General features: G+C 46.5%; 1 protein-coding gene across 1 annotated transcript in view; it reads right to left on the bottom strand.

Moving 5' to 3' along the window:
- Positions 1–12,807, bottom strand: part of TH (tyrosine hydroxylase) — a 79,569-nt gene that overhangs the window by 25,180 nt on the left and 41,582 nt on the right. The window contains exons 8-10 of the mRNA XM_077292688.1: positions 7,803–7,938; positions 5,656–5,725; positions 1,600–1,656 (exon numbers count right to left, since the gene is read on the bottom strand). Of these exons, the coding sequence (XP_077148803.1) occupies positions 1,600–1,656; positions 5,656–5,725; positions 7,803–7,938 (263 nt within the window). The remainder of the gene's footprint in view (positions 1–1,599; positions 1,657–5,655; positions 5,726–7,802; positions 7,939–12,807) is intronic.

The following is a 12,807-nucleotide window of genomic DNA, read 5'->3' as shown; positions in this document are numbered from 1 at the left end:
GGAAACTCCAGTATCTGGTCAAATGGAAGGGATACGGTCAGGAGGATAATTCTTGGGTGACTGCCTCTGATGTTCATGCCTCCGATCTGGTCCGTGCCTTTCATAGGGCTCATCCTGATCGCCCTGGTGGTTCTGGTGAGGGTTCGGTGCCCCCTCCTTGAGGGGGGGGTACTGTTGTGAAATTGGATTTTGGGCTCCCCCGGTGGCCACTGGTGGAATTGAACTTGTGTGCATCATCCTCTCTGTTCACCTGTTCCCATCAGGATGTGGGAGTCGCTATTTAACCTTGCTCCTCTGTCACTTCCATGCCGGTCAACATTGTAATCAGAAGCCTTTCTGTGCATGTTCCTGCTACCAGACTACTTCCAGCTAAGTCGGACTTTTGTCCTTGTTTGTTTTTTGCATTTTGTTCCAGTTCACAGCTGCAGTTTCGTTTCTGTGTCTGGAAAGCTCTTGTGATCTGAAATTGCCACTCTGATGTTATGAGTTAATACTAGAGTCTTAAAGTAATTTCAGGATGGTGTATTGATAGGGTTTTCAGCTGACCATGAAAGTACCCTTTCTGTCTTCCGGCTATCTAGTAAGCGGACCTCGATTTTGCTAAACCTATTTTCATACTACGTTTGTCATTTTCATCTTAAATCACCGCCAATATATGTGGGGGCCTCTGTCTGCCTTTCGGGGAAATTTCTCTAGAGGTGAGCCAGGACTATATTTTCCTCTGCCAGGATTAGTTAGTCCTCCGGCCGGCGCTGGGCGTCTAGGGATAAAACGCAGGCTACGCTACCCGGCTACTGTTAGTTGTGCGGCAGGTTTAGTTCATGGTCAGTTTAAGTTTCCATCCTTCCAAGAGCTAGTTCCTATGTATGCTGGGCTATGTTCTCTTGCCATTGAGAACCATAACATTCTAGTATGTTTATTCCCATACGGTATATACTGTGCACAGGTCCTATCCAGGATGCTAATAAACGTCTCCCATTTTCTTTGTGTATTTTTATGTCTCAGGATATCGTCCCAGTTAATTGCACCAAGATCCTCTCTCATCCGTTGGAAATTTGCCCTCCTGAAGTTTAGTGTCCTTGTAACCCCCCTACTACACATCTTATTAAAGGATACATGAAAACTTATTATTTTGTGATCACTATTCCCCAAGTGACCCCCAACCCTTATATTTGATATGCGGTCTGGCCTGTTACGAATCATTGATACAGCAATATGTGCACAGTGCCTCTAGCAGTGACTCTAAGCCAGAATTGTGTCATTGGTGATTGGTCTGACTGCAGAAGGTCCCATCCCCTGGGAATCCTATTGACCACAAGAACGGAGGTGCCCAACTAACTCCCCCCACACTGAATGGAGTGGCAGTGGAGTATGTGCGCTGATCCAAGATTAAATGTCTGCCGGATCTTGTGCAATCAAATGTTATGAAATATCAATATGAAATATCAATAACTATTAATGCAGGGACTTCATGCTCACAGATATACCTGGTGGCTGAATCAATGGGTACAATGTATCGGACAGTATAGCAGGAGATTAATTACATGCCAATAATTATACCTGTATTATGGATCACATCCATTCTTTAATGGTTCTTACCGTGGCCAGTTTCTCTATTTCTTCATCTGTTGCTCCAAGCGATGCCAAGCCAATGTCCTTCATAAAACATATAGACTCAGCAATAGAAATGCTTATTTATCTGTTTTTTTTATATTTTATGCTTATATTTTATACTTATGATGAAATAAGTATTTAACATGTCACCAATTTTCTAAGGAAATATGTCTCTAAAGTTGATATTGACATGAAATTCGATGTCGGTAACAACCCATCCAATCCACACAGGCAAAGAAATCAAACCATAGTTGTCCATAAATTAAGTTATGTGTAATAATGAAAAATGACAAATGGAAACAGTATTGAATACGTGAAGAAAGAGAGGTACAAAAAGCCAAAGAAAATCATGACACCCGCTGAAATCTATCAGTAATTAGAAAGTAGTCCTGCCACTTAGTGAAAAATAATATTTGCTGGTTCAACTGATGGTCTATAAAATGGTGTCTCAAAATCATTACCAAGGTGCCACATAAGAAACATCTCATGATGCGTAAAACCAGTGAGCTGTCTCAAGACCTTCTCAGCCTTATTGTTGCAAACTATACTGATGGCATTAGTTACAAAAGAATTTCTAAACTACTGAAGCTTTCAGTGAGCACTGTTGGGGCCATAATGCAGAAGTAGAAGGAACATCATTTCACCATAGACCAAGGTGGTCTAGATTTCAGACAGAGAATTGAAAAGAATGATCAGAAGAGTTGCTCAAAGAGCCAAGGACCACCTGTAGAGAGCTAAAGAAAGACCTGGAATCATCAGGTACAATTGTTTCAAAGAAAACTATAAGTAATGCACTCAGCCTAAATGGTCTGTGTATACGCTCACCATGCAAGACTACTGCTGCACAAAAAGCATGTTTAAGCGTGTTTTAGATTTGCTCAACATTTAGACAAGCCTGTCACATACTGGGAGAATACAGTCTGGACAGACAAGACCAAAATTGAACTCTTTAGATGCTATAATATACTCCATGCTTGTGGGCAGAAAAGCACTGCATATCACCCCAAAAACACCATACCAACAGTAACATTTATAAGTGGGAACATCATGGTGTGAGGCGGTTTTTCAGCATACGTCACTGACAAACTTCATATGATTGAAGGAAGGATGAATGGCAAATGTACAGAGACATTCTTGATAAAAATCTGCTGTCATCTACCAGAATGATGAAGATGAAACGCGGATGGACAAGTTAGCAAGACAATGATCTCGAACACACAGCCAAAGTCTCAATTGATTTCAAAGAAAGAAAAAAAATCTGCTAGAGTGGCCATGCCAATCACCTGACTTGAATCCAATAGAAAATGCATGTAAGGAACTAAAGTTCAGAGTCCATAGAAGGAGCCCATGGAACCTTCAGGATTTGAAGAGTGTTTATGTGGAAAAATGAGCCAAAATCACACCCGAGCAATGTCTGTGACTAGTTTCTCCATACAGGAGGCGTCTTGAAGTTATCATCACCAACAAAAGCTTTGGTACCAAGTATTAAATAAATTTCAGTAACAGTGTTCAATATTATTTCCCTGTATCATTTCTCATTATTACACACAACTTAATTTATGGACATCTATGGTTTGATTTCTTTGTCTGTGTGGATTGGATGAGTTGTTACTGAGATCTAGTGAGAATTTCATGTCCAATGCAGCTTTAGAAGTATATTTACTTTAAAAATTGTTGATGTGTTCAATACTAATTTCACCCCCTGTATATGGTGCCAACATACATGTGCATCAGTATGGAAAGACTCCAGAGGTGCATAAAATGTGGATTGCCTATACCTCTATTATATATATATATCTTGATGGGGACATGCATACAGTATATATCTCTTGCAATGACTTCTTTTGGCACTAACTTCAATTGTCTCTACCATATGATGCATCTTAGGATCTGTTCACATGTGCATTTTAAAAATAAAAAAAGTGAAAAATATTTATATGCTTTAGATCATGTTAAAATTGAAAACCTTTGCAGCATAATGCTATATTTATTTTAATAGTGTCACATAAAGCACTTCCAGTGCTTTAAAGGGAATCTGTCACCAGGTATTTACTATCAGAACTGAGAGCATCATGATGTAGGAGCAGAGATCCTGGTTCCAGTGATGTATTGCATACTAAGATACTTGCTGCACTTTTGATAAAATCTCTGTTTTATCTGCTGCAGATTTAGCAGTTCTCTGAATGCTGAGCTCTGTATAACCCGGCCCACACCACTGATTGGCAGCTTTCTGTGTACACTGTGTATAGCCAGAAAGCTGCTAACCAGTAATGGGGCGTGGTTATATGCCACTCAGAAAAATGGAGAACTACATGGCAGCAGGTTTACTAGTTCTCTAATGATAATCCCCTGCTGATAAGAGAGTGATTTCATCAAAACTATAGCTAGAAGCCCGATAAATGACACATCACTAAAATTATGGTTTCTATCTCTACATTATGCAGCTTCCAGTTTAGGTGGCAAAAACCTAGTGGCAGATTCCCTTTAATTAGAGGAGAAGGCAATATTCCATATTATTGCCTTACTGTTGTTACATATTGTCTGGCCAACTGTGGGGTATTAAAACCTTACAAAAAAAACATAAAAACACACATTTCAATTGTCCACTCAAGATTCCCATAGGGTGATGTATCGTTGTCATTTTCAGCCCCATCATGCCACCAATAAATAGAATAAGCAGCATCGTCAGCAGTCTGGTCCATGGGTGTTTCTGGACTGTGTTCGGTGCCACCTCAATCCCCGGCCCTCATGCCTCCATTGACGTGGCTGACCTCTCCTACATCATCCACAGATTCTGTTGCACCTGTGCAGATCTTGATCCCTACTGTGCAGGCATGAGAGCTCAACAAACCATGGATGATGTCTGAGACATCAGTCATGTCAGTTAAGACAGGAGATTGATTGAGGTGATAGAGAACAGACCAGTGACACCCATGAGTCTAGCACCTGACGGTTATATAAAGGAAACCTGGTGTGACATGTTCCCTTTAAGGAAGTTGGCAGTGCAACGCCACCTTTATGATCTTGAAGTTTTCACATATACGAGAGGGTACCCCCCAAAAAAAGAAGAATTACTTATTTATTTATTTTTATTCACGATAACATCTTGAAAACATTAATCTCCTTCAAAGTCCTGTCCATTAAATGGTATGAACTTGTCTCAACGGTTTTTCCATGCTTTCCCTAGGTTTTTCTTCATACTCGAGGATCAGAAGAAGTTGCAGGGAGCTAGGTCGGATGAGTAAGGGGGGGGGGTGACCCTGATTTTTTTGTCAAAAGTCATTACACGGGATGGATCTTGGTGTTACACCCATGATCCTGAAACAAAAAAACTGCAGTCCAGCCATTGGAAGGGGGCTTCATCGCCCAGACCAAAAAAGCATGCCAAATGAAGTCAAATTTGAAGTCCATGATGGTTTGTTCTTTCGACAATCCAAGGAGTCATTCATGTTGAATTTGTTCCTCGTGGCACCATAGTGAACCAACATTACTATCTGAGAGTGCTGAAGCGATTGCGTGAGGCAGTGAGAAAAAAATATCTGAATTGTGTCAATCGGGGAACCGGCCACTCCACCGTGACAATGCGCCTTTCCACACCGTTGAAAATGAACCAGTTTTGGGTGAAAAACGTCATGACAATGGTTTATCACCCCCATTACCAGCCTGATCAATCCCTCGTTGATTGCTAATTATTCCCAAGAATTAAGAAAAACCTAAAGGGAAAGAGTTTTTAGGACGTAGAGGAGGTTAAGAAAAAAAATCGCTGGAGGCACTTAACAGCGTTAGATCAGAATAGCATAAATGTTCCGAACAGTGGAAAAACCGTTGGGACAAGTGCATAACATCTAATGGACGGGATTTTATAGGGGATTGATGTTTTCAAGATGTTACCTTGAATAGAAAAAAAAAGTAAATCTATTTTTTGGTGTGTACTTCCTCGTTTGTACAACATATCAAACAATCATTTTATGATTTCCCTCTTTATCTCGACCATTCGGATCGATGTAGGTGACAATTTTTAAAAAAACTCTCGAAACTTACCTGTGAAAACTGAGCAAATGTTTTATCAGCCAACATAGGAACGTGTCCAAGCAGCTCATGACAACAGTCCCTGTGGAGCAGGACGAGAAATGATTATGGATATCATGTTCTGGTTATATTTCTAGAAATAGCGTCACCCTGTTATCCAATGACTATTGAGCTCCTCTTTATCCAGAAACTGAATTGATGAAACCTTTTACATTCATGATAGACTTAATCTAATTAAAACTGCCAAAAATTAGATCTTCATTGATTGTACCGCCATAAATACAGTCATTAATGTAATGTAAATGCCTACAATGATGCTCCTGTCTAGCAGCAGGGATCATACTGATGGAAATGACCATTAGATCCGAGCTGCACTAATATTCCATGTAAAGTGGATTTTAGATATGGAATACATTTTTAAATGTAGTGAAGAAATACATTGAAGAGAATCTGTCAGTAGGTTCAACTCTCCTAAGTCATTTATATGGGCATGTAGGTTAGGCCTCTTTCACACGTCCAGATAATTCCGGTACCGGAGAAATCGGTACCGGAGTTATCCGTGTCCGTGTGTCCGTGTGCTCAAGTGGCACATCAGTGTGGCACACGTGCGGCATCCGTGTGCCGCCCGTGTGCCGCCTGAGGACCACACAGACCGTGCAGGAGAGACAGCGCTACACTAAGTGCTGTCCCTCCTGTGTGGTGCTGAAGGCGGCATTCATCTTTTCTCCCCCAGCGTTCGCTGGAGAGAAGAGATGAAAGATCATTTTTTTCTTCTTTTTTGTTAAAAAAAAACTTTGCTGGTGTCCTCCCATCCCCAGTGCGCCGCCCGGCCCCTTGCAGATGCAGAGAAATACTCACCTAGCTCCCGCGATGTCTCCTCTCTCCTCTCAGCACTGGCAGCTTCTCCTGCGTGAGCGGTCACGTGGTACTGCTCATTACAGTCAGTGAACATTCCCTGACTGTAATGAGCGGTACCACGTGACCGCTCACACAGGAGAAGCTGCCAGCGCTGAGAGGAGAGAGGAGACATCGTGGGAGATAGGTGAGTATTTCTTCTGCAAGGGGCCAGGCGGCGCACTGGGGGGGGAGGCGGGGGGCACATGCTCACTTTATTTTTCACAAAAAAAAACAAATACTTGAACTTTCATCTCTTCTCTCCTGCGGGGTAGAAGAGATGAATTCCGCCTTCAGCACCACACAGGGGGGACAGCGCTTACTGTAGCGCTGTCTCTCCTGTGGGCGGTACGTGCACACGGAGGAGAGTGCACACTGTTCTCCGTGTGCATGTGTGCTGTCCGTATTGTGGTCCGTGCTGCCGGTAAAAAACGGACATGTCGACGTGTTTTCCACACGGACACAAGGTCCGTGTGAAAACACGCACATGTGCAGAAACACATAGATTCTAATGCGTCTACGTGTGTCAGTGTCTCCGGTACGTGAGAAAACTGTCAATACACATACCGGAGACACTGACATCTGAAAGAGGCCTTACATGAAGCTGAATAAAATGATACTTTGATAACAGTGATCCGATGTCTTATTCCAGAGAAATCCATATTTTCTTTAATAAGTAAATGAGCTGTTAAGATCTATGGGCCGGGCATAGATCTCCCTGAGAATCTGCCTCCATCCATTTCTTATTTTAGATGAAACGGGTGTTAATAGTGTGAGACATGTAATGACTGACAGTCTGCTGTCCTGATCTACATGTCTCACACTGGTGATGCCTCCTTTCAATTATAATAAGCTCTGGAGGCAGATTCTCAGGAAGATCTATGTCCGAACCATAGATCTTAATAGTTTATTTATATATTAAGAAAAATGCAAATAATGCATCAGATCACAGACATAAAGATATCATTTTATTCAACTTCCTGGGACCTGCTTGCCCGTATAGATGGCCTAGGAGGGTAGATCCTGCTGACAACTGCCATTTAAAGCCAAATAATTGGCCTTTTCCTTAATACACATCGACTCTTAATAGTCAGTAACCTCACATATACACAATCACATCTCCACTAGGGATATGAAGATGGTGCTGCACAAAACTCCTACTCCTAATGATTTTCATTACAGTCTTTGGGGAAAATGGTCCAATATTACTTATAGTATTGCCATCATCATTGTTAGTTATGGTACAACTATGATCTAGTACATACGGCTCTGGCGAGTGCATGGGAGAGGATGCGTGTCGAATATACTGGGTGCACTGGAAAACACGAAAAGCCAAACTAGAGAGGAAGTCACGAGCAGATAGAAGGCCGGCCACCGGACGTAACTGGAACCCGGTCCTTTCTGTGATAAGAAGACAAGAAAGCCACAAATCAGGGTTGATCCCGGTTGAATCTGCTCATTTATAATTGTTTGCAAAACACAAATAAAATGACATCACCTAAGGCTGTATTCACACATCCTAATTCATTTGACAAGGCTCATTAAAGGGTCAATATTGACTTTTCAGGATTGCTACTTCAAATAGTTGATTTTAGTCCTCTTCCTCTCTGAAGAGGCAATTTGCATATTCTATTTCCCAGAGGAGCATTGTAAGGCTTAAAAGCCTCCTCACATTGGCATGCCAGGCTTTGCATGTCACTCTTCACAAGGAGAAACATTACCTTTTGGATCCCGGGCAGACGCCACTCACCTAGCCAAATCAGATCTCACACTCTGCACTGATGAAGGGCGCTGCCCTGAAACACCAGATTCTGGTTTGGCTTTTATCCTAAGTCATATGGAAAGGCTCATTAAAGGGTCAATATTGACTTTTAGGATTGCTACTTCCAATAGCTGGTTCTAGTCCTCTTCCTCTCTGAAGAGGCAATTTGCATATTTAATTTCCCAGAGGAGCATTGCAAGGCTTAAAAGCCTCCTCACATTGACATGCCAAGCTTTGCATGTCACTCTTTACAAAGAGAAATGTTACCCTTTGGATCCTGGTCAATGGTCCCTCACCTAGCCAAATCAGATCTCACACTTTGCACTGACGAGGGGCGCTGCCCGGAAACACGTGTCTGCATATTAAGATTCTGGTTTGGCTTTTAACCTAAGTCATGTGACAAGGCTCATTAAATGGTCGATATTGAGTTTTTAGATTGCTACTTTCAACAGATGGTGCTAGAGTTCTAGTGCTTTTCTTCTCTAAAGAAACAATTTGCATATGTACCATCGAAAAGAAATGGACCGATTTTTTTATCTTGCCAGTTACATTCATTTGTTTTCTTATCCGTTTTTTTTCTTTCCCTGAAGCAAGTAGACTGCCTGAAGTTTTTTTTTATCCATTGACTCTTAAAAACAGATGAAACTCAGAAGGAAAACTGAAGTCTGTTTTCTATGAAACCCTGTAGTCCGAGTTTGATTTGCAAAACAGATGAGAATAGGACTTGCTCTGCGGCTTTGAATCCAAACTCATAGATCCATTTTTAAAACTGATGTGGGTATGGATCAATCAAAACTCTAAGGATCAGTGTACAAAAGTGTCTGCAAAAAAACGGACAGCACTGGGACTTGTCACACGGATACATGAAAGCAGCCTAAAGATGGAATCATTCTAGATCTTGACACCTCTATTTTTCTTGGAATATGTGCAAAGAAATAACATCAAGGAATATTTTCAATAAAACATGGGCATCACAAAGAAACAAAATAATACAAAGTAAATTTATTTGTTATAAAATAAGTAAAATATTGCAAAATAATGAATAATAATTTATCTCTCCATGTCACTGTGTGATACTTAAATCTATAGAAAAACCTCTGCAGATATATATGCTGTGCTGTTCCTCCTACAAAATATCTGCTGCCCTTTGTTTTATTATAGATGGATGACCCAAGTACTGTGATTTTGACAACTGCATTTTACACAATTGCCAGCAGGTGGAGACATATTCCAGTTCATAAACAAAGCATGCCACTAAATAAAAACGTACTACAATCTGTAGCTCTCTCTCTCTCTACAGATGTAACAAATAGCTATGATTACAATGTGCGTCACATACATAGCAAATTAGAAAAAAAAATAAAGAAAAACTTGGAGCAAAGCTTATATTTCAATAAAAATCAAAATAACCACAACGACACACGGTTAGGTGAACCCAATGATTTACAAGACATTTCCCAGGATAAAGGAACACATTAAAAATATAAGTTTTCTATGTTATCAAAAAGGTTACAAGCCGAAGAACAGGTCAAAGTGCTTGTCCATCATTAACCCTATTCCTGACATTTGATGTATATTTACGTCATAAGCCGTATCCCTGCCGTTAACACACTGAGCCCGCATCTTTCCCTGCACGTGGCGGCTAATTTCATCAGCCAACAAGTGCCTTTAACAGCCGCACTGAAGCACTGCCATGCTTGGAACAGGCAGCTTCAAATCCCTTAAAGGGACAAACAAAGACAACAAATAGTGAAAAAAATAAAGTCTTTAAAAATATGAAAAAAGTAAAAAAAAAAAAAATACAAAAGTTCAAATCACCCCCCTTTTGTACCATCTATAAAGCTGAATGTGTGTGTGTATGTATGTGTGTGTGTATGTCCGGGATTGGCATCTGAACCGTTGCAGCTACAGCCACAAAATTTTGCACAGTCACACGTCTGGACCCCGAGAGCGTCAAAGGCTATGTTGTGAGGCAAAATTTTAACCCCGCGCGTTCCAATTCACCAAACAATTTTGCCCCTATCTACATAATGGGGAAAAAGTGAAAGGAAAAGTGTTGGAGGCAAATTGACAGCCAGGAGGAAATGGCATACAGGTATCTATAATATAACGCTGGGAGCGTCACTCTGTCCGAAGCCTTTATAGACTGCGCAAGCGCAAGCGCCGGCGCAGTCTGGACCCCACAGAGCGACGCTCCCAGGAGATCGCGGTATGCGTAAGCGCTGAACGCACACCGCGATCTCCAACAGAGAAACAGGGACGAGCCAGGAGGCGGAGGGTGAGTATACTTACCTGTCCCGTTCCACCGACGCCATTCCGGGACATGAATATCCCCCTGCTACCGGAATCGGCGCCTGCGCAGTCCGCGCTTTCCGGCGCCATTTTCTTGAAGACACACTGCAATGTGTCTTCAAGAAAATGGCGCCGGAAAGCGCGGACTGCGCAGGCGCCGATTCCGGGAGCAGGGGGATATTCATGGCCCAGAATGGCGTCGGTGGAACGGGACAGGTAAGTATACTCACCCTCCGCAAGTAACAAATTGCTGTGCCATGAGGCTGTGGCACTTCATGCCACAGCTATTTGTTACTTACGCCACTTACGTCCATAGCCACCGCACCCACCACAGCCACGCACAGCCGCCGCACCCAGCACAGCCGCCGCACCCAGCACAGCCACGCACAGCCGCCCACAGCCACGCACAGCCGCCCACAGCCACACACAGCCACCGCACCCAGTACAGCCGCCGCACCCAGCACAGCCACGCACAGCCACCCACAGCCGCCACAGCCACCGCACCCAGCACAGCCACGCACAGCCGCCGCACCCAGCACAGCCGCCTACAGCCACGCACAGCCGCTGCACCCAGCACAGCCACGCACAGCCGCCCACAGCCACGCACAGGCGCCTACAGCCACGCACAGCCACCGCACCCAGCACAGCCGCCGCACCCAGCACAGCCACGCACAGCCGCCGCACCCAGCACAGCCGCCTACAGCCACGCACAGCCGCTGCACCCAGCACAGCCACGCACAGCCGCCCACAGCCACGCACAGGCGCCTACAGCCACGCACAGCCACCGCACCCAGCACAGCCGCCGCACCCAGCACAGCCACGCACAGCCGCCGCACCCAGCACAGCCGCCACACCCAGCACAGCCGCCCACAGCCACGCACAGCCGCCCACAGCCACGCACAGCCGCCCACAGCCGCCGCACCCAGCACAGCCGCCGCACCCAGCACAGCCGCCGCACCCAGCACAGCCGTCGCACCCAGCACAGCCACGCACAGCCGCCCACAGCCGCCGCACCCAGCACAGCTGCCGCACTCAGCACAGCCGTCCACAGCCGCCGCACCCAGCACAGCCACGCACAGCTGCCCACAGCCACACACAGCCGCCCACAGCCGCTGCACCCAGTACAGCCGCCGCACCCAGCACAGCCACCCACAGCCGCCGCACCCACCACAGCCACCGCACCCAGCACAGCCACGCACAGCCGCCGCACCCAGCACAGCCGCCGCACCGAGCACAGCCGCCGAACCCAGCACAGCCACGCACAGCCGCCCACAGCCACGCACAGCCGCCGCACCCAGCACAGCCACCGCACCCAGCACAGCCGTCCACAGCCGCCGCACCCAGCACAGCCACGCACAGCCGCCTACAGCCACACACAGCCGCCTACAGCCACGCACAGCCGCCGCACCCAGCACAGCCGCCGCACCCAGCACAGCCGCCGCACCCAGCACAGCCGTCCACAGCTGCCGCACCCAGCACAGCCACCCACAGCCACCTGCACCCAGCACAGCCACGCACAGCCGCGCCACATACAGCCGCCCACACTCAGCACAGCCGCCGCACTCAGCACAGCCGCCGCACCCAGCACAGCCACGCACAGCCGCCCACAGCTACGCACAGCCGCCCACAGCCACACACAGCCGCCGCACCCAGCACAGCCACCGCACCCAGCACAGCCGTCCACAGCCGCCGCACCCAGCACAGCCACACACAGCCGCCTACAGCCACACACAGCCGCCTACAGCTACGCATAGCCGCCGCACCCAGCACAGCCGCCGCACCCAGCACAGCCGCCGCACCCAGCACAGCCGTCCACAGCCGCCGCACCCAGCACAGCCACCCACAGCCGCCCGCACCCAGCACAGCCACGCACAGCCGCGCCACATACAGCCGCCCGCACTCAGCACAGCCGCCGCACCCAGCACAGCCGCCTACAGCCACGCACAGCCACCTACAGCCACGCACAGCCGCCGCACCCAGCACAGCCGCCGCACCCAGCACAGCCGCCGCACCCAGCACAGCCGCTGCACCCAGCACAGCCACGCACAGCCGCCGCACCCAGCACAGCCGTCCACAGCCGCCGCACCCAGCACAGCCACGCACAGCCGCCCACAGCCACGCACAGCCGCCTAGAGCCACGCACAGCCGCTGCACCCAGCACAGCCACCCACAGCCGCCGCACCCAGCACAGCCGCCGCACCCAGCACAGCCACGCA

The sequence above is a fragment of the Ranitomeya variabilis genome, chromosome 2, assembly GCF_051348905.1.
Source record: "Ranitomeya variabilis isolate aRanVar5 chromosome 2, aRanVar5.hap1, whole genome shotgun sequence".
NCBI classification, from domain to species: domain Eukaryota; kingdom Metazoa; phylum Chordata; class Amphibia; order Anura; family Dendrobatidae; genus Ranitomeya; species Ranitomeya variabilis.
The sequence above is the reverse complement of the archived record's forward strand: the minus strand, read 5'-3'. Positions and strand labels throughout refer to the sequence as shown.